Source organism: Grammomys surdaster, unplaced genomic scaffold (genome assembly GCF_004785775.1).
Source record: "Grammomys surdaster isolate TR1022 unplaced genomic scaffold, NIH_TR_1.0 243, whole genome shotgun sequence".
Classification (NCBI taxonomy): domain Eukaryota; kingdom Metazoa; phylum Chordata; class Mammalia; order Rodentia; family Muridae; genus Grammomys; species Grammomys surdaster.
In genome coordinates, this window is record NW_021604688.1 from 2008153 (window position 1) to 2032884 (window position 24732).

General features: G+C 44.4%; 1 protein-coding gene across 2 annotated transcripts in view; it reads right to left on the reverse strand.

Annotated features, from left to right (window-relative positions):
• Positions 1 to 6112: 6112 nt before the first annotated feature.
• The window catches only part of Garem1 (GRB2 associated regulator of MAPK1 subtype 1), a 178406-nt gene continuing 159786 nt past the window's right edge, over positions 6113 to 24732 (reverse strand). The window contains exons 5-6 of one of the 2 annotated variants that reach the window (XM_028774880.1): positions 12887 to 13053; positions 6113 to 11287 (exon numbers count right to left, since the gene is read on the reverse strand). In XM_028774880.1, coding sequence (XP_028630713.1) covers positions 10393 to 11287; positions 12887 to 13053 — 1062 coding nt within the window. In that variant the 3' untranslated portion in view covers positions 6113 to 10392. Of the gene's footprint in view, positions 11291 to 12886; positions 13054 to 24732 lie in introns of both variants that reach the window. The other variant, XM_028774879.1, reaches the window with a different exon arrangement.

The window sequence follows — 24732 nt, forward strand, 5'->3', positions numbered from 1 at the left end:
TCTGAGACTAAGGTATCCAAGAGCCTGGCTGCAGAATCATGGTGGAAAAATGAAGGAGTGTATGTGTGTGTGTTGTAAGCAGCCTGATGTGGGTTCTAGGAGCTGAATTTTGGTCCTCTAAAAGAGTGCTATGATCTCGTAACTGATGAGCCTCTCTCTAGCCCCAGCATGTCCTTCTATAAATCCTACTCATAGGGCTCCATCCTCATGGTCTAAATACTTCCCCAAAGCCTATCAGCTAATAGCATGACTTTGGAGGGTAAGTTTGGACATATGACCTGAGGTAGTTGTGATGGTGGAGGGTGACCAACATAAATGTGCACTTGTCACATAACATATTCTTTTTTTCTGTCTAGTGCCCGGGAACCATGGAAATGGGGTCTGTCATAAAGTTAATTTTTACTTTTCCTGTGTTGTATCAGAAGAAGGAGATCAAAAGCTTGTGAAACTCACAGGCACATGAGGCCTGGAGAGGATCTGACACACGTTTTCAAACATCAGCCGCCACAGCGGTTAGCCCAGTTCAAGCATTGCTTCCCCAACAGTGCTAGAGTTGGTCCATTCCTCTGCATCCCCCAGTAGCACTTCATCCAGGTCCTATCACTTCTTGTGTGAGTAACTTCCTTTTAACTGGCCCCTCTGTATTCAGGTTAGCCTACCTTCAGATAAGTTTCTCCTCTCCCTTCGTGGCGATTCTCCTGCTCATGTGAGCTCTGCAGAGATCAGCATGAAAGAGAGCTTCGCTGGACCCCTTTTCCCCTCCATTAATTTATTTATCCACTTTACTTCCCAATCACAATCCCCCTCTTCCCACTCCCTCCTCACACAGTCCCTCTTCCCATTCTCCCTCCCCTTCTCTCACAGGGTGGACACCTTCCCTGGGTATCCCCCCTCCCTGGCACATCGTGTCTTTTCAGGTCTAGGCACTTCCTCTCCCACTGATGCCAGACAAGGCAGCCCAGCTAGGGGGATGGATTCCACAGACAGGCAACAGCTTTAGGGACAGCTCTCGCTCCAGTTGTTTTGGGACCTACATGAAGACCAAGCTGCACATCTGCTATATATGTGCGGGGAAGCCTAGGTCCAGCCCATGTATGTTCTTTGATGGTTTTCTCTGGGAGCCCCCAAGAGTCCAGGTTAGTTGACTCCTTGGTCTTCATGTGGAGTTCCTATCCTCTTCAGGGCCCTCAGTCATTCCCCCAACTCTTCTATAAGAGTCCCTGAGCTCCATCTAGTGTTTGGCTGGGGGGGTCTCTGCGCCTGTTTTAGTCAGCTGATGGATGGAGCCTCTCAGAGGACAGTCAAGCTAGGCTCCTGTCTGCAAGCATGACTTGAGTCATTTTTCAGTGTTCTTTACTGCTCTACTCCTGCCAGATGGGTTTTGAAGCTATGCTCTGTTCTCTTCAGTTGGAGGAAGGCCACTGGGTATCTGACTCAGAAGCAAAACATCTTGCTCCTGTCCCTTCTTGTCTCTTTGGTGCTTGGCTGTCCTGAGGGGAGTGGGCCATACTCACACAACTTTCCACTGTAATAGTATAGAAAGCAATGGAGTCAGCCAAGCACAAACTGATGCTCAGAAATGGAGATGAAATCAGTCCTTTCCTCTTTTAAATGGGTTTCCCCTCAGGTATTTGTCTCAGAAACAAATAGACAAAAATCCAGACCAATTCTGTTCCGGACAATAAGTCCCCACCAGCAAGGGATGATGCCTGTGGGTGGAAGATGGGATCTGTGGTGGGTACTGGCAACATGCAGAGGCAACAAATAATGAATAATGCACATGCCTGTCAAAGAAGCTGCCAGGGCTACCCACAGTACCTGTCCTTCAAGCTTTTATTGGGGACATTCCTGAGAGCTCACTGAATAACAAGAAGACCTTCATTTTCTTTTCTTACCTTTTATTTAATCTGTGAAAGAGAAATTAGTTATTTCTGTCTTCCAGACTATGACTTCTCAGTGGTTAGCTGAGTCACAGGTGGGTCACGGGTCTTCACGTGTGGCTGTCATAGTGGTATTTCTACAGACTGCCTTTCCTCATCTAGAACAGATAGCATCCGCATCTTTCCATCACCCAGGAAGTGAATACAGGGGAATCATCCTTCTGAACAATGTGCTCCAGGGAGCTTCTGTATTCAGACCCGAGCATGGGGACAGAAACTCAAATGCTGGTCTCATCTAAGAAAAATGAGGAATTAAAATGAAGTCTCTGGGCCCGAGAAGGAACGTGATAAAAGGAATGACCTGCTCGATAGATTATCTCCATGCGGGACCAGGTGAACATGTAAAACACTGGCTAACAACTTGCGTGCTATAGCACTGTGTGAGTAGTGGGTAGTGAGAAAGCAGAGCCTAGAGCTGTCCATGTAGAGATGGGACCTGCTGCTCTGGAGATCAAGTACAGTAAGATCCCAAGGTGTGAAGCTAAAAGTCCTCTGGGGCTCAGATTTTAGATAAAGCATTCCTGAATGGTCCCACCTCAAACTAATCTGTCTCATGACTCAGGAAGAATGTATGTGCACACACATGCTACACCATACACAGTCATAATACATACATAATCATAGATGAGAAATAAAAAGAACCATTTGTTTCAGTTGTAAAATTACCTGCATGGCTGAACATTTTCAAATTCAGAAGGAAAACAGGGTACCTCTCCAGGCTGCTGGAGTCCTGTTGTCCCACAGACACAGGACAGAAAGGACTGTAGTATGCCCAGTACATACTGCTCAACTACAGTTGAGTTAGCTTTTGACAACCTGGCATACCTGAGAACAGGAAGCCTCAGCTGAGGAACTGCCCACCAATCCCCAGACTTCCCTGTGGGAGTGTCTCTTAATTGTTAATTGATGAAGGAAGGCCCAGTCCACTGACTATATAAGAAAAGTAATTGAGCAAGCCAGAGGGGTTAAGCCAGTCGACAGTGTTGCTCCACGTCTCTGCTCCAGTTTCTGTCTTGGCTTGTGTCTACGATGGACTGTCACTCGTAAGTCAAATAAACACCTTTCTCCCCAAGTTGGTCTTGGTCAGCGTTAATCCCAGTAACAGAAAGCAAACTAGGGCAGTAGGGATAATGTGAAGAAGAAACATGAAGTTGGCAGCCCACAGTGTGGTCAGTGACATTCTCAGAGCAGTTGGAGTCCTCCAGGATCCTCGTTCCCAAATCAACAAAGTCTGAGAACATTAGGTAGCAAGGCTATGCAAAAACACAAATCACTAATCATGTCATTTAAAGATAGCAATCTAAACTTTGAAAGAAATAAATGGCTGGTAGTCTATCAGATTTGTAAAGATCACCTCCATAAGGGTTGCTTATATATATATGCACACACACACACACGTGTGTTATTATGTTTTTAATTGTCTGCATTGTGTGGGTATTACGTGTGAGTGCAGTCACACTAGTTGAGGCCAGAAGAGGGTGTCAGATCCCTAGCATGAGAAGTAGCAGGCCCTAAATGAAACAGCTTTGTGCTTTGTGCCTCAGGTCCCTTCATGTGGATACCTCATTTGAAAAACCACACAGTGCCCTGCTTCCTAATTCCTTGTTTTTCTTGAGCCACATCTGTTCACTAATTTCCATAACCTCAGGGTCCCGGTGCTGTTGGCTGACGAGGGTAAAAGCATGATTGGCAGAAGAGGACTGAAAACTGTTCTGATCCTTGGCCTGTCATTATTGTGTATCAGGAACTGGCTGGTGCCAACCTGCGGCAGTCATGGAGTCATGGATGGAAGAGCCTGGCACCTAGTGGCAATATTTGGTATTACAGCCTCTCTCCTCCTTGGTTCCCTTCATAAGCTGTTTCTTGCAGGTAGCTTGGGAACAGCCAAATGAAGTGTGTGTATAGGTTATCTGAGAACTGTTTACATTTTTAAGTCATACCCATCTTATTCAGTATCTTTACTGGTCATTGTTTTCAATGAAGGAGCTGATATGCTCAGAACCTCTTTAAAGAAGAAAAAGATTTTTTTGACTTATCTGTATTATTTGCCATGCATTTGCTGGTGCCCTTGGAAGAGAGCACTAGCTTTGGAGTTAGCTAGTATTACAGGCAATATAAGCTAGCTGATGTGGGTACTAGGCACTGAACTCAGGTTGTCTGGAATTTTATTTTGCTTAGCCACCTCTTTAGTACGGTTTGTTTTATAAACAGGAGTTTTTCCTTTCCTTCTCTTTCTCTCTTTCTTTCTTTCTTTTCTTTTCTTTTTTTTTTTTTGGACAAAGGGTGTGCAGTACAGGCTGCCTCAGCTTCTCAAGTGCTGGGATTACAGGTGTGTACCACCATGCTCAGCTACAGTTTCCTCGACTCTAGACTGGGGAGGATCAGTTGAGGATTGTCTCCTCACCGACTTCTCAGCTGTAGGGCAGAAGGTAGCGGATCAGGGCAGGGCATTCCATCCCATACATCACAAGGCCGTCCAGTCATTTATGCAAGTTAAGAGTTGGGGAAACTGAGAGACGGTTGCAGTGGAATGAGTACAAGATGGAGACTCAAGTTCTAATTCTCTTCCTTATTACAGCTCACATGTGCTCTGGAGTGATTGACAGTGTGAGTTTTATTTCTATGAAGCTAAGAGTGTGGGTCTCCAAAGACCCTGTTTGTTTAAAGCCCTGGTGTGATACAATAGTCTCCTGGATAATGGAGTTTTAGAGGACACAGCCCTGTGTTATCTTCCCCTCCTGACTCAGGCCTGAGAACGCCCATAGCTTACACACCTACCATATACATGGTTGCCTGCATCCTTGAAGCTAACTGAGGGACACACTGTTCTTAGTTCATTTTTACATCCATCATGACAGGGAAGCCACTGGCCTAAATTGTAAGAAAAAAATGTCCTCGTTGTAAGCAATTCTTGCTGCATTTATCAGCAGTCACAGAAGTCAAAGCTGGGATCACCAAGCAAATCTGCGCCTCCCTCTTTTAGTCTACTCCGCATTTGACAGTGAGAGCCATGGATGCCTCTCACGTGACTTTGATTTTGGGTGCTGATGACTGAGCTGATGGCTTCAAGCATGCTGGAACTGGGCTTTCCCACTGAGCTGCATTTCCTGGACCTCATCTGACTTAACTTCATTCTGTTACTCTGTGGCTGATGCCTTCATGTCACAGTGACCAGCCACCACCAGAAATGTCATGTTATAATTGTTCAAGAGTCTTTTGATTTTGAAGACTCTGGAGGCCAGAGAATGGTCAGCTCGCAAGGGGTGGATACGCACAGGCTGCCTTCTCATCACAAAGGAGTAGAACCTACACAGCCTGGGGATGATGCCTAATAATTCCCAAGGCATATGGACAAATTATCCAAGCAAGAAGGGACTGAGGTGAGCAGTCATCATAAAGGGGAGCCATCTGGGCAAAGTTACAATGTATCTTCCACTTGATATTTTCAGCAGATAATGCCTCTTCTAAACCCAGCTACACAGGAATCAAAGGGCCTGAGATCCTAACAACTGATTTCTAGTTTCCATTTACTTAGCTAGATCCAGCTTGAAAACTGTCAGTTTTAGTCAGGTATATGGTTCTTCTAGTGCCTGACTCTGCAATCCAGGGTAGCAGCTACTCATCCCTGTGGAATAGGAGAGTGGGACTGAAGGCTGAGGAGATGGTGGGATGAATGACTCAGTCATGCTTCTGATCAGGGGATAAGATGCTGGGAAGCGCTTCTGTAAGCAGAGAACAACGAAACTCCACCTGCCATTCCCCAGCCTCCTATGACACCTACCTGCCGCAGCAGGGTGAGCTTTCTCCCTCAGCACCCTGGAGTGCTTCTGCTAGGTTACGGCTGTCTCACATGAGTAACCAGGAAGCCAAAGATAGGAATTCACATCAGCTCCCTTCTCACTGGAACAGCATATTTCCTTTCAAATTGAAACGACATCTGCATGTGTCTTCTCTACCCTTTGACCACACAGGTACAGGGTCCTCTTTGATTGTCGTGGAGTTGCCTGACCTTGAGCTTCTGTGGACCACAGCTTTTGTCTTGGATCTCAATTCGGAATGGAGTTTGCAGTATTAGGAACCCCTTTCTAGTTCCCTATACCTGAGGGGCTGGGGACTGAGGTTTTTGAAGAGTCAGTACTAGTTCTGACTCACTCAGGAAAAACAGCAAGAGCAACCTTGAAAATTTCTTTATTTATAGACATTTCAGAACCATTTAAATCAACAGACAATGGATTTTTTAGACACAATATACTGCATTTATCTTGAGGTACACATTGGGCCCATTAAATAATGCTCTGGAGAGCAACACAATGAACTGCTGATGTGTGGCTAGCAACCCACTGTCCTCCCAGCCCAGAAACTGTACAGAGACTTCCAAATTCTTAGAAAATACAATTTCCATTTAAGAGAAGGAAAATAACCCGAGTTCTTGGAGTTTTCTTTCTTCCTTCTTTTCTTTTCCTTCCTTCCTTCCTTCCTTCCTTCCTTCCTTCCTTCCTTCCTTCCTTCCTTCCTTCCTTATCTTAGCTGAAACACTATTCCAAATGAACATATGAAAATAGGGGACAGGTGTATAGCTAGGGAACTACGGAAGCTCTATCCTACAGGAGATTGTAAACCAAAGGGGCTCACCATCTGCTAAGCTCTATCACAAAGACGCGTAGCCTCAGAGGTGGGCAGAGGAAAACAACCGAAGATGACACTGGCACTTAGCTTGAAGCACACTCACACTTACTTGTTTCTGGCTGTCACGATGAGCCAAAGTGTACATCAAGACTTCTTGAAAGCCCAGAAATGCAAGCTGACATGAAACAGCCACAGAATCCTACATTACAAACCTACAGTATAATGAAAGTCCTGTTTCTACTATTTGTCCTCTGGGCCTTTGATTCTTTTTTTGCCTTAGCAGCTTTCAGATTTCGAGAAAAGCAATGGGAACTTATACAATGGACATGTTTCTCAAAGCCTCGTGTGTCCACCAATGGATGTAACTTTTCCTGGTAGACTGCAACTCAAATATCCTGGGCTCCTTGGAGAACTTTCTGTTTCCCAGTTTGTTATTCAGGGTATATACTCACAGAAGATAGGCATGAGGCGTTATCTATTACACAAAGCACTAGGAAAATGGTAGGTTCTCAATCCATCCACCCCCAAGGCCCTGAACTTCACAAGGACGCATATGGATGATGTGCAGGTGGCGCAGCAGTGTGAACAGAGGTTGTTTATGTATGTATCTGATCAGCTGGAATGGACTGTCACATTTCCCATAAGGTTGTGGCATTTCTGCAGGACAAGAATAAACACTGCAATTTAGCTGAATGGGCAGTTTGATACAACTTCATAAATTTGAATGGTCTATGTGGGCTGAGAGAGAGTAGATGTGGACATTTCACAGTTCATAAACTTGAGCGGTTCAACTTAAAGACAGAACTTGCAGGCATCTAGAAGATTCTGTGAGGAAGTGGTGGGTGAACACTTGAGTTTTCTCTCTGAATTGGCTTCATATTTTACATTTTAGCTGCTTGGCTTGGCTTACTGCTGACACGTTCTCTTCTGACAGGGGAGGGGCAGGAAGATGATTTTAGCCATGAGTTTAAGGATTCCCCCAAAGATCCTGTTTAGACAGCACCTCTCCACAAGTCCCACTGTCCCTCACTAGACTGCAGGGAATCTGCCACTAATGGAGGTATTGTCTTGATCGGGGTGCTTGGAAGAGGTTCTGCTGTAGGATGCGGAAGACAAGGGCTGTTTCTACTTTCTGCTCTGTATAGCCTGTCTGATTCTCTCTGGCTTATGAATTCCTTGTCTAGTCAGGATCCTCCTTAGACAGGTGCTCAGCTCAGAAGTGGCAATTACACTTATTTGTGGCTTTTAGAAATGCCAGTACTGATTATCATTAAAAAATTCCAAGTCAGTAAGAGAAAATAGGAGCAGGGGAGACAGATGCACATCTGCTTTAATGTATTCCAAATGTCAGGGGTGTTCACCAATGTCTGGGGGGGGGTCTTAGAGGCGCCCGCCATTGCTTCTTCCATCTGTGGGTCCCTTTAAGATGGGACACATGTCATTCTCCATACAGCCAGCTTCCAGGAAACGTTCGTAGTCTCTCGTGCACACATACACTGTCAGCAACTGTGATTTTGAAACATAAATGAGTTCCAAGTGGGCAGGGGTTAGGTCTTTTCTCAGCCTTGGGTCTGGCACACAGAGGGTGCTCATTGAATGTACAATGAACGTATGACCCCAAGGCCAATCCTTGCTCTAAGGGAAGCTATAGGATCCTAATCATAACAGACTTGGCATAAGTATACCAGGACCAAAGCAAATGAACCAAAAGAAGACTGACAATCTCGTTCTATGTAAGGTTCTTGCAAAGACAAAAGGAGTCAGTTATTTACATGAGGCAACCTTCCCAGCAAATGCAAAAACCAAATCTATGGCTTGCTTCTATGTTTGAGAATCATGGCCAAAGGCTGGGTGCTGAGGACGGATAAAGCAAGGGTTTGCCAGTGGGGACCTGCAGTGTCTCCATTGTAAGCTGTCTGTCTTTATTCTCAAGGGAAGTTATTTTCTTAGGATAGATTAACTTTCCCCTCACAGAGGGCTGCTATCTGAAACAGACTCTCCATGAGTCCTGGGTGGGGCAGGGCAGTATGGAAACTTCACAGATTCATTGCTGACCCTGGAAGCATTCCAGTTGCCTGTTTTATGGATGATTCTTTTAGCTTGCAGTGTAGTATTTACATTTGGATTGTATGTCAGGAAGGGATAAAAGCTGTTTCTTATTAATGAGATCAGAGATGAGAAATTAGACTAGGTATCAATTCATCTCAACTCTAGATCATAAGATAGAATTAAGTAGATCTCTTATGGCAAGAAATGATGACATATTTCACATTGTCGCACACCCTGACTGGTGGGTCTTGCCTTTAGCAGTTACTTCTTTTTTTTGGTGAACAGGAAGACATGATAAAATATGGTCATCTGTTCAGGATACACTGACTCCTGGTGGTCAAACAATCTTACCTGAGCAGCTCAGGTATGCACGTAACTAACAAGATATCTGCCCATTGAGAATCTGGGGACAGACTCAGGGACTATTATGGAGGATATGTTGTTCAGAAAAAAATGGAACTCTGTAAGTTTATATGCCTTCAAAGAGTCAAGAGAAAGAAAGTGATGGTATATTTTGGGGTATTTAATCACATTTAGCAAAATTCTTAGACATGTTCTGGAATACTCAGAATATGATAATTATTGTTTTTTAGAAGAGGAGAAAGAGGTCGACTATGGAATTAGCAAGTACCCTTATTGGTATCTTAAGGAATCAGTGCAGAGATATGGCAGATATAATAGAGAGGTGGTCTGTCTGAGTCACCAGGTTTCCTAACACAAGGGGCGTGCTGAGCAGACCTCACGTTTGTGGAGAAAGGCTTTTCAGACCGCTCCCTGGGGTATACGGGAGGACAGGAATACGGTTCCAAAGTAGCTGTCATTTCCTCAAATGTCAGCACAAGTATGCAAGGATCAGCCTTCCCATGGGCTTACAAAGCACATTAAATTCTTCAACAGAATTTTTTCCTGATTGCTTCTGAGTTTTCAGGGACGGAGCCTAGGAGGCCGAGCGTCAAAGTTCAAGTTCTGAGACGCTTTGGGATCGTTATGCCAACTGTTCTTGAGAGAATCCACTCAGTTAAAAGCCTGGAAGCCTCAGTGGATATTATAAAGTAAAAAGATGTTATCTAAAATATCAGATTAAAAAACTACATTAAAACATATCCGTGTGTACTGCATACACACACATATCTTTTTTTTCTTTTTTCTTTTCCTCTGCTCAATGAAATTAGCAGCAGTTACAGATCAAATGTAACGGTCATGATTTGTGTCATTCCTAAAGACACCAGATACCATCTATCAAAACATGATTTTTGGAAAATGCCTTTTGTAAAAAGATCTCCACCAAGCATAGAACATTAAAGTGTCGTTTCACACCAGTAACATAGTCAGACACAGGAGTAACACAACTGGCAGGAAACAAAGCGAGCCGCAGAATACAGTGAACTGCCAACCGTCGACTCCCCAAGAAGCGAACTGCTCACAAGTGTTTACATGTTTCAGCTTTGGCTGTTTTGTAATAAATACCATGCCTTTTTGAAGACCTACTAGGGTACAAATGAGTTCTCTGGATATGACTTTAGTTCTTTTAGCAGCTGTTGAATGTTGAGTGACGTACAAGGCACACTTCTAAGTGTTCTGTATAGCATCTTTATTGACTTACAAAATAGCCTGTTCACCATTCAGAAACGGAATCTGCATAGTAAGACTTTCTCTTATCTCTATTTACAGAGAAGATTTTGTTTTGTTTTTTAAGTGCAAAAACATGAATCTGTGTCTTAGCCCACCCTGTCTAGCGCGTTTCTCAGCTCTGCCTCATGATGGACGGGTCATTTGGCTATATCTTGGGCCTCCAGCCATTAATAAACTGCAGTATTTTCTTTACCTGTAGTTTGCTTAGTTTGAAATCCTCTGAGAGGATCTCTTCTGTTAATTGAACAAGCAAATTCCCATCGATCTTTTCAGTGACAAAGAAGGCTATGACGTCTTCAGACAAACCAATGAACCGCAAAGACTTGGACACTTCCTCTATAGAGAGCCCTGCTAGGTCAGCAGGTGGCTGCCATGGGGAACCATCCCCACAGGATCTGGGGGCCAGCTGGAGGTGGAGTGGAGATGAGAACGGGTAAGAGACAGAGAAGATGTCCTGCATGCCCTTTCTGACAAAATACTGCTCCTCAGAGAGGTCCAGTGGCCCTGCTGTGGGGTCCTCCTCAGCACCATCAATTTTCAGAGGCAAAGGAGATGTTTCAGGGGTAGCTTTCTGTTCCACTGGCTTTGGGGCCCTTGGGGGTAAGGCAGGGCAGGAGACGCTTTGCTTGGTCATGCCAGCTGCAAGGGAGCTGTCCTCGGAGTTCTCCAGAGAGTAGCTGGCCGACTTGGGGCAACTGGAGATACCACTGCTGCTGAACTCTGCAGAGGCCGTGCTGGGCTGACTGCCCAGGGGCTCGCAACCATCAAAATCAAAAGGGGCTGGGCAGGTTCTCTTTGGTGTACCGGGTGTCTTCTGTCTGGGATAGCTGTAGCTTCTGCTTGGATCGAGCAGAAAGTCGCTCCTTGTCTGGTTCTCCGATGCTCCTGAGTAGTGGTTGGGCCACGAGAGCCGGGAGGACAGAGCTTCAGCAGGACTTCCAAATGGGGACTTGGGGTCCACAGAATCACTCTTCCCTCGGGTGCAGGGATAGCAGGAAACAGGAGCACTGTTGGGAGGACTTGTATCACTCTGAGTGATGCTGCTTATGAAGCAAACAAACACAGAGAAGGAAATTAGTAAAAAATAACTTAGCCCTAGTCCTTGAGAAGTCAATTCAGGTAGCTCTTTGTGAGCTCCAGGCCAGCCTGGTCTACATTGTGAGACCTTGTCTAAAGAAAAAAAGCCCAAGCCTTTCCTTATAATTATTCATAGATGTTATTTCTAAGTTGAAAAGGTAGTCAGGAATATGTGTGTGTGTGTGTGTACACATATTTTTTTCTTAAATTCAAAATTCAATAAATTACCTGCTTTTAAAAAAAAGGATCAGTAAAGTTCTTTGTACTTGTGGACATGTACCTAACAATTTAAAATGTTGCAGTTGAGATAAAATTCATATATGTACATACATAAATATGTATACTTTAGCTAATAAGAAAGTGCTGTTAGTATGTGCCTGCACCTTTACATTAAGAAAACTGTTCACGCCGTGCTTTGGGCCATCGTAAGAGCAATGTGTGCAGTGGGTAAGGGTGAAGGACAGAGTGGTGACAGCCGGCTGATACATACATGCCAGAGACAAGGGTGTGGTCCACCAGCACTGTCTGTAACTCTGGGTCCTCCCCAGTGTCTGACAAGAACAAATATTTCCAATCTTTGTCTGGGCGTCTGAATAGTACAGTTATATACATAGCATAAGAACTTTAATGTCTAGAGGACAAAAACAAATCTGCCCACATAGACTTTAAACATCAAGAACACAGGTTAGGGGTGCCCTTATCCTGGAGGCCATATTTTCACATCATAAGATGGACAGTTGGGCTGGAGAAATGGCTCAGTGGTTAAGAGCACTGACTGCTCTTCCAGAGGTCCTGAGTTCAATTCCCAGCAACCACATTGGTGTCTCACAACCATCTACAATGTAACCTGGTACCCTCTTTTGGTGTGTCTGAAGAAAGCTTCAGTGTATTCATATAAATAAAATAAATCTTAAAGAAAAAAAAAAGATTGACAGTGAAACCAGAATATGCTAAAAGGCAGGTGGACAGGCGGTCATATCTCAGGAAACAGCAGAAGAAATGGGCGCTTCATTTTGCAGAAGTCCTTAAACGCTTCCTGAGAGAAATAGGACTGGTCTGTTTTGTTTCTCTAGACAAATGACAGTTGAAAGCTACCTCGCGACAGAGTTCTTTTAAAAAACCGATTCATTTTGCCAGCAATGAAACAGACTGTGTCTCAAAAGAGTCTTTGCAGCCATAGCCAAGAAGGGCTTCCCACTGGGTTCACAGTCAGAGCAGAGGGCTACATTTGAGTTTGAGGTTCTGGTAGAAAGAGCTATCTGCTTGTGTCCAAGTCAAGGTGAAAAGAGCCACAGCTAGCTTCTAAGAAGTGATAGCAGCCCACACACTGCTGCTAAGAGGTGAAGCTCTCCTTGGCTTCTCAGACGCTTGTGGCACATTTTTTTTAATCAAGACTTCAGCTCTTCCACCCAAGGTTAAAACGGGTAGGGCCTAGTTATGATCTTCCTATAAAATTATTTTTAAAAGGCAAACAGCATTTCCTCCCCTACCTTGCTGCTAGGTGGTATTCCCCAGGCCTGTGAACTGGCTGCGGTGGGTTCTGCTGGGGTTGCGGTACTCACATGTTATGCAGCCCTGAAGAATAGTAAGACAGGGTGGGGCTTGGAGAGCGAGTCTGTGGCCGAACTGGCTTCACTGTTCGAGGAGGGATGGAGGGACTTGTGGACAAAGGCTTTGCACTTCGGGGTGGCACAGGTGGGGCGTTCAGGAGCCGGCATTCTTCCCTGACCTGGTGTGGGAAAAGAACACTCCAGGTTAACAACAGACTGGCATGACTAAGGCAGAGGGTAGGGGATGGGATGGAGGGGTGAGGGTGAGATTAGGGAGCACGGCTCCAACGTGCAGGGTCACAGGTACTTTAAGCAGTAAGGACAGTGGGTAAGCAGGACACGGGGACACACACACACATACAGGCACATATGTATACATAGACACACATACATACATACACATACACACATTTATAGACACACACAGACATGCATATACACACATACATATATATAAACACACACACAGATACACACACAGATATACACTCACATATACACACACACATATACACACATACACATACACAGAAACTTATGTATACATAGACACACATACATACACCTATATATAGACACACACATACACACATATATACACACATATACACAGACACACAGACATATATACACAGACACACACACACAGACATGCATACACACACACACATAGGCACACGCATATAGACACACATATACACAGATACATACACACATAGTCACACATACACACAGAGACACACACATACTCACTCAATATGCACACACACACACAACGAGTCTATCATACACTGCTGGGAACAGACTGAGCTGGAAGGAAACTGTTTGGTTAATGCTAGCTTCTGTGGAAATACAACAAGAAATGGGAAGTACAGGCTTGTGAGACGCCAGGATGCACAGAGCAGACGTGGGTGTGGAGGCAGTGAGGGAGTCGGTCATGGCAACGAGAGAGGGTCTGGCTCTGCTGGAGTCCTGTTCATTTCCCATATGCAATACAATCTGACCCAAACCTTAGGAAACATGGACTTTATTTATTAATGTTTACATTGTTTTTCTGTATGCATACATACTCAGATGTGTTATGCAGATGTGAGCTGTTGCATGGCACCTACATGGAGGTCAGAGGACAATTTATGGGCGTCTGTTCTCTGCTTCCACCATGGGTCCTTGGAGATTAAATTTAGGTCATTAGGCTTGGTGGCCTTTCCTCATTGAGCCTTCTGGGCCAAAATGTGGGCCTTCTGCAGGGATAAAGCTCCACTGACGGCTATATCTTGTGCCTTATAAATATCACAGTGACCTTGTTTAGATGAGAATTTGAATTTAGGAGACCAGGCTGGGGCCTGAGAGTTGGCATTTCCTATGTATGTATGTTTTCATGGTCACTGAATATGCCAGGCAAATATTCTAGCAACTGAGTAAATGACCAGCCCTTCTCTTTTTTTTTTTTTTTTAAGATTTATATTTATTATATATGAATACACTGTAGCTGTCTTCAGCCACACCAGAAGAGGGCATCAGATCTCATTACAGATGGTTGTGAGCCACCATGTGGTTGCTGGGATTTGAACTCAGGACCTCTGGAAGTGCAGTCAGTGCTCTTAACCACTGAGCCATCTCTCCAGCCCCCAATGACCAGCCCTTCTAAAAGTTGTTTTTTGAAGTCAGACAGGGTGGTGCATGTCTGTAACCCCAGCATTCAGACTATAGCAGAGAAATGCCAGGAGTTTGAGGCTAGCTAGGGATACATAGTAAGATACAGTCTCAGGAAATCACCATGCTACTTTTTCTCTTTCTTTCCTTTCTTTTTGGGTAGCTGGGATTATAGACAGGAGTTACTGGGTCTGGGCGAGTCTGCATTTCTAACGGTCTCCAAGGTGAATGTTATGCTATTGGTCTAAGGACCACACAGATGCAAAAGGAGCAACAAGAAAGCACTCCAATTCCAGAGTAGAACTTTTGCTGATAAAAACCTACCCCAGTCAGATGACCTCCACTCATCTTTACACTAGGGATGATCTAGGTGACCCAGGATGACCTTGGACTTCAGCATGTGACTGTCTATACAGCCTCTGCAGTCCCAGGAGCATGTGTGTGTGTGTGTGTGGTGTGTGTGTGTGTGTGTGTGTGTGTGTGTGTGTGTTGTGTGTATCCCAGTGTGTTCTTATTTAAGAAGTGCTAATTCAGCATGCCCTTTTCCATGTCAGGCAGCAGGGGGCACTCGATGGCTGGTTGTGTTAGGCCACCCTGAACCATGCCCTATTCGGGACTCTGTTAAACATGTTGAGTTCTGAGATATCTTCACCTGCTTTCAGGCTGCAGTCTCAGCATCTCTTTCAGTCTGTTCTTCAACAACTTGCTTAGGGACACGGGAACAGGAAGTGACAGCTGTGGTGACGAGGATGCTGAAAGTGGAGTGAACGGCCTCCCGTGACACATATACCTCCTTCATTGACTGCATATTGGGCCTCCAGCTGGAGTCTCAGGTCTGATTCATTTGCCAAAGAAAATAAATCCAGAGGCAGAAGCCATATGATCAGGAGAGGTGCCTTGATTTAAGTGAGGTGGAAGCAATCTTATTTTTTAAATTAATTTTTTGAGACATAATTATTATGTAGTCCAGGCTGGCCTTGAACTTGGTATGAAGTGGGAGACAACACTGAACCCATCTTTCTGCCTGTACTTCCCAAGTGTTGGAATCACAAGTATATCTTACAACACCCACTGGGAGTGATTTAAAGAACATCATTCATTGTATTTCAGCACAAGCCCAAGGGACTCTGCTCTCACCCAGAGAACCCTCAGCCCTGGTACTGGGTTGGGAAGAAGAGAGCTTTTCATTCAAGTTAAAGGTAAATACTTGGGCAGGAGATTTCCTCCTCAATGGCTGGAACAAGTTTTCTGCTTTGGAGCCTTTGAAATGGTGTGCTGCAGAAATGTAACCCTTATTAAAGAAGCTCTCTTTGCAGCAGATGCAGGACCATTACAGAAAACCACAACTAGTCCTGATGCAGAGAATAACCAATTGATCATGTAGGGGGTACATCCCAAGGGATACACAGCTCCTATACTGAAGGCTCATGAAATATGTTGAGAGAGGTGGGAAGTTGTGAGAGCCAGAGGACCTGGAGATCTGCTGACAGACTGTCTCCTAGAAATGGCAGGGAAGCTCCAGATATGACACCTCAACAATATGGCTGCCTAAACAAGACCTGAACAAGGACAACCCCAATGGACAGGCTAAAGTGGAAGGGGAAAATATTATGGGTCCTGCCTTTATACTAAGACCTATAGGAAACTAAGGGTAGGAGTTCTCTTTCCCCAGGGAGGAGTCCCTAAATTGATTATCCAGTATCAGGTCAGCTCAGAAGTCATGAACATGCACACAACACAAAAAGTAACCAGCAGGTTGTGTTTATGTGTTCATATATATTTGTAACAATTATAACATATATAACAACAATTATAACATATATAATAACAATTATAGACATAGGCCATGATTTTGAGGGGGAATGGGAAAGTTGGAGGAAGAAAAAGGAATGAAGGGAAACAATTATATTTTTACTTTTTGTTAGTTGTCTTCGTTTTACACGTGAGTGTTCTGCTTGCATGTATGTATGTGAACACATACATGCTTGACACCCATGAAAGCACAAATAGGGCATTGAATCCCCTAGAACTGGAGTTATGGATGGTTGAGAAACACCTCGTGGGTGCTGGGAATTGAACCTGGGTCTTCTGCAAGAACAGCAAGTACTCTTAACCTTGGATATTTCTTTTCAGCCTCATAATTATATTTTAATAAAAATTAACTAAAAAGTTAAAAGGTGGGCTAGGTGTGGTGGTATACATTTTGATTCTAGCATTTGGAGGCAAGGTCAGCTGGATCTCTGTAAGTTTGGTTACAAAGTGATGCCAGGCCATCTAGGGTCACATACTGACACCCTCTCGCACCCCATCCCTCCAATAAAACAGGTGGCAATGGTGGGTGAGCAACTACAGAAAGAAAACTCCTAAACAATGGAGTCTGGAAAGCTGGGGGGCTGTCCAGCTGATACACCATTGGGGTCTTCTTTTTAAAAGAGGAACTGGTTAATGTTTTAATTTTTAAAATAAATGAGTTCTTCTCAATTAAGTGGAACGTGAAGAAAAAAGATTAGTGATGAGTTCAGTTCTGAGTGTTCTCCATCTGAGAATCAGTCATTAGGTGTGCTACTTCACTGGGAACAGCTTACCTCACTTGTCAATGGCAATGTGCTGAGACACACATTATGATGTAGATTTCAATTAAAATTAACTGGCTGCCCTTAATATTGGAACTCAAAAAAAGCAGCCATGTGCAGCTGAATGTGGCCTGAGGGTATCCCCTCTTCCTGTTTTTATAGCCAAAGGCACCTGGGGCTGTTCCGATAGCACCTCCATAGCTGAGCAATCCAGAAGGGCTGGCTTCCCAGGACTGGGTGGGGGCAGACAGTGAAAAGAAGCATTTGTAGATGTCAGGGCCTGGCATGAGGGAAACTGTGGTTAATGAAGTGTTTACAGCTAAACTTCAAGGTGAAATCTGAGACACAGGCAGTGTTGGGACCTTCCACAGAACTCCTGAAAGGAGTCTGGGTCTAACTCAGTTCAGCATGGAAAGATCAAGCTCCTTTAAAATGTCCTTGGGGGAAATGGTAGTAATAAAAGCTACAACTTATCCTCTACTGGGATTCTAAGAATCTTTCTGCAGAGGCATTGAATGAGGGGCTTGTTGTCCCAGGCGGGCAGGAAGGGCAGTTCTCAGAGGGTGAGGTGGCTGGCTAGCCACAGGCCCACAGCTCTGTGCCTGGGCACTTTCCACTTGGGTTGCAGATGTGGCATCTCTGATGCTCTTATTTCACGGCACGTTATGGGAAGGATTACACGCTGTGGTGGGATGCACACATTCTGGTCCTTGGAAGTTATAAATAGTGAGGGTTGGTTGTGCCTCTTCTCTTGTTGCCTCCTATGGTCTTTCATGCCAGCTATGATCCTATTCTTCTTGGCTTCTCGATTTGATTCAACATGAGATATTTATATGCAAGAAGACAGTAACTGTGCTGTAAACTAATTTTATCTGGCAATAAAAGGCGACTGATGGGATGGGTCAAGGAGCCTGCTTCCTCTCATATTCAACTTCACTTTTAGGTGCTACATGTCCAGCATGTTCCTTCTGGAAGTCTCTGCATGTGGCTTTCACCATGTTCTTGCCCAGGGGATGAGGACCAGCGTTGTCTGGCCTTCTCTGAGGCTGTTGTAGACTAGCTCTGACCTATCTTTCTGGTTGTTTTTCAGACTCCTCCTCCTCACCTCCTCCTCCCCCTTCTCCTCCTGCGCTCCTCCCCCTGCTCTGCTTCCTCCTCTTCCTCTGGCACAGTGGATCTGCCTGGTAGGTCCACCATTGCTTGAAGCACCGTATGCTTCCCTGGCTCGCCTCTGTTTTTAGTCTCTTCCGGCTCATCACATTTAATTGAGCATTCCTCCTGCCAAGTCCTAAAGGTAACATGTTCTGTCTTGCCACCAGGATAGATTCCTGCTTCTGAACTAGGCTAGCATGCTAGTACAGTTATTTACCCTCCATGTATATTTAGTTAGACCAGGAGTCAAAACGGAATGGACCGATGTCACTGTTGTAACTCTCCAGTGGACACAGAGCTTAGGCATCTGTCTCCTTTGGCAGGAATGTCACTCAGAACTTCAGGTGAGGCTTAACTGATTAATAGGCTAAAGTAAAAAAAAAAAAAAAGCAACAAAAATGCATTTCTACCTTTAAATTTAAACCACACGCACCCCTTTTTTTCCCCTGAGACAGGATTTCTCTGTGTAGCCCTGGCTGTACTGGAACTCACTCTGTAGACCAGGCTGGCCTTGAACTCAGAAATCCGCCTGCCTCTGCCTCCCAAGTGCTGGGATCAAAGGCGTGCGCCACCACTGCCCAGCCCATATGCACCTTTTATATTCTAATGTGGAAATTCAAATGTTGAGAGTGGTGTGGGCTGGGCGTGAGCTCCTGTGGCACTTGGCATAGGGAGCCACATGGGCACCATTGTACTTTGACATGGTAATGGAGTGAAAATACAATGACTATATTGTATTCCACCTTCAGTTGTCAGCATTCCCACCTCCCAAGAGTTCCTCTTCCCAAGCAAGCATGTAAAACTCTACCCTGCTCCTGGTAGGTGAGTGTGATTTGCCTTGTTTTCAGTATTCAAAGCTGAGCTTCAACTGGCAACAAGGAGTCTGTGTTTTCAGGAACAGACACTACCCTAGAGCTACCTGAGGGTCAGCATTCAGTTTTAAGGTGAATGTGACCATCCATCAGATTGTGGGTGACCTTTGCCTGTCTGTAGTCGATGTATGGACGTTTGAGAGGGTCCCAGCACCAGCTTCCTACTGTTTAAGAAAAAGCCGGAAGACACAATATCAATCCAGGCTGCAGTAAGAAAGCTGGTTTCAGTCTGCACCCAGAGCCTGGCCATCTTCATTTCCAGAAGTCTTTCCTTCTCTGAAACGTCAGCCTCTTAAATCTTATCAAATATCCATCTTGAATAGTGTGGTTTCATTAGTTCTTAGTATCTGCATGGATGACGCTAGGGTTACATATAAAGTTAACTTAGGGAAAGGCAGAGATATCGAACTGTTCTCTCAGAGGTGAAGGTGATGAAGGAGGCATACTCAAGATCCTGTGATCTAACCCACAGAAAACATCTAATATCGAGAAACTGAAGAAAACTGTATTAGGTGTGTATCCTGGCTGTTAATAGGTAGGACATAGCTACCGTGTACTCTCACTGTTTCTAAGAGTCTGATGACTCTTTTTCTACATATTGCTAACACCTCTCTCTCTCTCTCTCTCTCTCTCTCTCTCTCTCTCTCTCTCTCTCTTTCCGAGACAGGGTTTCTCTGTGTAGTCCTGGTTGTCCTGGAACTCACTCTGTAGACCAGGCTGGCCTCGAACTCAGAAATCTGCCTGCCTCTGCCTCCCAAGTGCTGGGATTAAAGGCGTGCGCCACCACCGCCTGACCTCACATTTCTACTTAGAAGTTCAAATGCATATTAAGTAAGTGTCTATGATTGAGGTTGGGCTGAGTACAAAAATACATAGCTCCTAGAGTTAGTTGCGAGGACTGGAAACAAATGCAACTAAAATAAAAATTGGTAATGATAAAAATTGGTAATGGCGTGATGTTAGATACCTGGTACATTTACTATCTAATAACCACAGTGATGCTGTCATCTGGGAGGGCAGATGATGAGACAGACACTAATACCTTGTGTTAGAGACAGAGACAGAAATTCAAAGAGGGCTAGGAGACACTATGGTGCTCAAGGCTGAAACTACTGCTTGGACTAGACTTTGTCCTTGTTGATGGAATCTCAAGTTCTGATGGCACTGAGATGCCATGGGAGAAGTGAAGAAGGCTGAGCCCCCACGGGAAGGACAGAGGAGGAGAAGAACAAGTGACTGCATCAAACTGTTCATAGAGCGGAAACATGGAACAATGCAATGAGGGGCACCAAGAGAAGGAAGACGCAGAGAAAGACGCAGTGCCAGGATGTAGCAGTGCCAGAGTAAGAAGATAAAGGTATTAGAAGCCCCGTGGGGGTTGGGGGGGACGGGACAGGACGGACACACCATACGGGCAGTCAGCAGGTCACTGGCAAGTGTAGTGAATGAGGGTTGAAAGGCACATAAGGCAGATTCCAGTGAGTGGAAGCCAGAGGGAGAGGAGAGGATGGAGTCAGCAAGATACACCACTCACTTCTGATAATGGCCAGGAAGGGAGGAGGAGGAGACACTTGTTAGAAAGAGGCTCCAAATGGGAGGAAGGATGACCTTTCTTTGTGAATGGAAAGACACTTAAGAATTGTGCTTGGGCATGCTGCCCCACACACATGCCCACTGCTGTCTGCCTTTGCCATGCCCCTGCTGGCCCCTGCCAGCCATATCACACAGAAAAACAGTGCATGGCTAACTTACCCTCAATCAGCTAGCATGAGGATAAAATGTATCTAACAGAGTACAGGGCTTCATGTTTTTAAGTAAGCATGGTCACAAGGAAGTCAAACACAACTTCAATCACTGGGCTGAAGTCAAATGCATCATGGGATAGGACTACTTCCCTGATGCCTGGAAGGTTACATTTGCTGTCCTGCCTCCCAGGAGTAGGCATTTAACCCTCCCAGTCCTTCAAAAACTGACACTGCTGCAGCTCTTGTTAGTCCTGAGAATATCTGCCAGGGAACAAGATAAAGGACAAAATGTTTAGGGAAAATGGGGGAGATTTTTTTTTTTCTTGAAATGCTCACAAGTTAAACATAATTTGTGAGGATTTGATTGTACATAGTGGGTTCTTGTATGGTTGGAAAACAGGCTGGAAATATGGATGTTTGTACAACAAAAATTCAAGCCTTACATATAGTTGTGATATTTTATACATACTATGAAGTTTTCTTTCTCCTACCCATATTCCTAGAATTAAAATACAAAAAAACAACTTGATGGTGGTATACACCTTTAACCCCAGTACTTGGGAGGCAGAGGCAGGAGGATCTCTGTGAGTTTGAGCCCAGGCTGGTCTACAGAGCAAGTTCCAGGATAGCCAGGGCAATATTGAAGAAACTGTCTTGAAAAACCAAAAAATAAAAATAAAAGTCACCCCAAGTGTTTCTGAGGGGTGTGATATTTTGGTTAGATGACATGTCTTAGGAAGCCTTTGTTTCTTGACACGCTACTCTGTAACTCCTGCTTTTACTCCAGAATGGAAATAACACACCTTCGCTAACTGGCCAATGAAAGAGCTTAAGAAAAGAAAACAAATCACGTCACCATGTCGTATTCTCTGCTTAACATCCTTTAGAAATCCTTCTGAGAAAAACTCAGTTTTATAGCAGTGGCTGCTCAGCCCCAGGAGAAGAGAGTGATGTGGAGAAGCTGCTGATGGCCACACCTCCTGAGACTTTACAGTCTAAATCTACCTCATACACTTGGTAGTGGTGGTGATGGGGCCATAGCCTGTGGGAAAGATTTTACTGCCTAGAAGTGCAGCCATCACTAGAGAGACTTTTGATTCTTTTGAGTCCTTTGTTTCCATACTGACAGCAATTCAGAAAATAAATATGCTGGTGGTGTGCTTGCTCTAAAATTGGGCTCACCTTCATTGTGAGTGTTCTTCTAAAAGAGCCACATTCAGGACAATGTTGGCAACCCAAAGAAAGGAGTTTTGTAACTATGCTGCCTTGAACTTCGTAACCTTGCCTTCCCTGCATGCTCTCTGCCCTGCATTTTACATTTCTTCCCACACTCCCCCTCCGAGATAACAAAATCATTACAGCCTTAAGAAATCTTATTTATAAAGAGTCTTTTATACAAAGAGTTCATAACCCTGCCACATAGCCATAAGTGGGTATTTTCAGGCAGACAGAAATGCGAGTTTTATCCTATCAAAATGTAATGAATGAATGTCTACTGGGTTAGCTTCCGAAGGCCAACTTACAGTTTAAATCCCCATTCTTAAATGTGGCGTCTTATTACTTCCTTTGTCTCACTGTATGTTGATAACAGGGATCTAAGCCAGACCCTACTGGGAGAAGGTCTCCAATATTCTAGCCCCAGGGGCAACTAAGAGAGGACGCTGCAGTCGCTCAGCCGGAGGCACAAAGGACAAGTGGTTCTGAAAAGAAGCCATTTGTTTAAGATCTGGGTGCCACTGAGGCCTTGTATAAAGAGTTTTCTGAGAAAGGAATACAATATATGATATATATCATTGCATAACATATAACCTTCTTGCCCGTGTGACTTCACACAACAGCACTTAGTGCATGTCGGAGACAAGACTTTCTCCACTAGGGTATCATACTTATCTTTATTAGCATGCCAGTCACTGAGAGTGCCAATGGACACAGGAGGAAAAAAATACCTTGGCTTAGAAAATTTCATGTAAAAACAACCTATCTGAGATGCAAGGCAATTAGCTTCAGAATTATCACAACAACATACTAATTTAGTTGTCATTTCAATTAATGAATGAAAGCCCAGGTAGGGCTTGCTTACAAAGTATTCCTCAAAAGTTGTAATTAAAATGAATTAAATGCCAAATGTTCTAGAGACCTCGCTAATTAATAGAATCTTGAATTGGAGGCTATTGTAGAGCAGTTACCTTGATGCAAATTATCTCTTCCATGCGCTATCTTTTTCCTGGCTGGATACTGAAAACCAGGGCCTCATGCACACTAAGCAAGCATTTCAGCACCAAGCTATTCAAATCCCCAGGCTCCAGCTTCATTTTAACGGTTTTCAGTATTTCCACTTGAATATTAATGCATCTTGTGTCTTAAGAAAATCTGTCATTTAATGGCTTATCTAGCATTAACATATTTTTCTTTAAAAATTAAAAAAGCGTAGTATCATTTGTGTGCGTGGTGTGTGTGTAGTGTGTGTGGAAATTGCGGGACACTTCATGAAAGCGTCAGTTCTGTCTTTTTACCATGAGCTCCGGGACTAGAACTCAGACTGTCAGCTTTACACGCGAAGCGCTGTCAGCCATAGTGCTGGCCCCAATATTTGAGAAAGGGAAAAAGGACAAAGGTAAAATAAAAAAAATAATTAAGCCTGATCATTTCTCAAGATCACTTCCTTTACTTTACAAACCAACATTTTTATAAGGCTTTCTTAACCTGAGTAGTTAGGAATAAATCCCAATTCTATTGGGTGGATGGGGATTGGTGGTGTTTAGAGTTATAAGAGCTGGTAACACTACAGCCTGGTTGGTGAAGGGAGATAACACCTCAGTTTTAAACAGCCACGCAGGCAGGGCTAGGAATATTTGTTCCTTGAAACTTGTTCACAGGTACATTCTTCATCCCCCTTAAGTCCCCCTTGAAATGACATTCGCTACTGGGATCTACAGAGTCCCAGCAGACAGCGCAGGGTCTTACTGTTTGCTTTATAATATCGCATTGTTTATGATGTCTCCATTGCTAGGTAATTATGATGCATACTCTGTCAGTGGGTACTGTTAAAGGCAGGTTAAAATACTGTCATATTTTAAAAAAATCAAATGTGTTATTGTATGAGGGAGAGCAGGTCCTCTGGAGGTTGAACTGCCTCTGTCTCTGGATTTGGCTGTGGAGATGCACATGCCCATGTTCAACTTCCTGACCCTTTGGAGGGGCTTACTTCCTCTCTTCACCCATTAGTCAAGGAAGGATGGGATGAGGCATAAAGCTATAGCTTTCAACTCACCCTCTAAGTCTCATTGTGGTGTGCTTCACTATGGAGCCTCATCAATCCCACTCTCTAATGATAAGTGATTTCATTCTTCATCCTAGAGCTTGGTCCTCAAACCCTGCATCTCAGCAGCTGCAAGGGCATCCGGCCCGTTTGAAAGGTTAACATCACTTCCTATCTTGCTATAAGCTAGAATCCATCCTATATTCAATTACTGCTACTCTTTATTTTGAATGTTCCCTAAGTGCTAAGAAGATGTGCCAAGTCCTTCGTATAACACGATAACACAGTGAAGAACTTATCCCCACAGGGATAGCTGTGAGCTGACTAGGAAGGCTCGTTATTTCTCCCAAGTGTGAAGCTGCTAAGTCGAATGAGGATGCTGGGCCATGTAGGTCTCTCTGGCATGACTACTTCTAATGACCTATCCAGCTGTGTGGAGATGGGTGCTCTCCTGACTATCCTATGGTGTGGACATCAGTACTCTAACTATCCTGTGGTGTGGACATTGGTGCTCTCCTAACTCTCCTGTGGTGTGGACATTGGTGCTCTCCTAACTATCCTGTGGTGTGGACATTGGTGCTCTCCTAACTATCCTGTGGTGTGG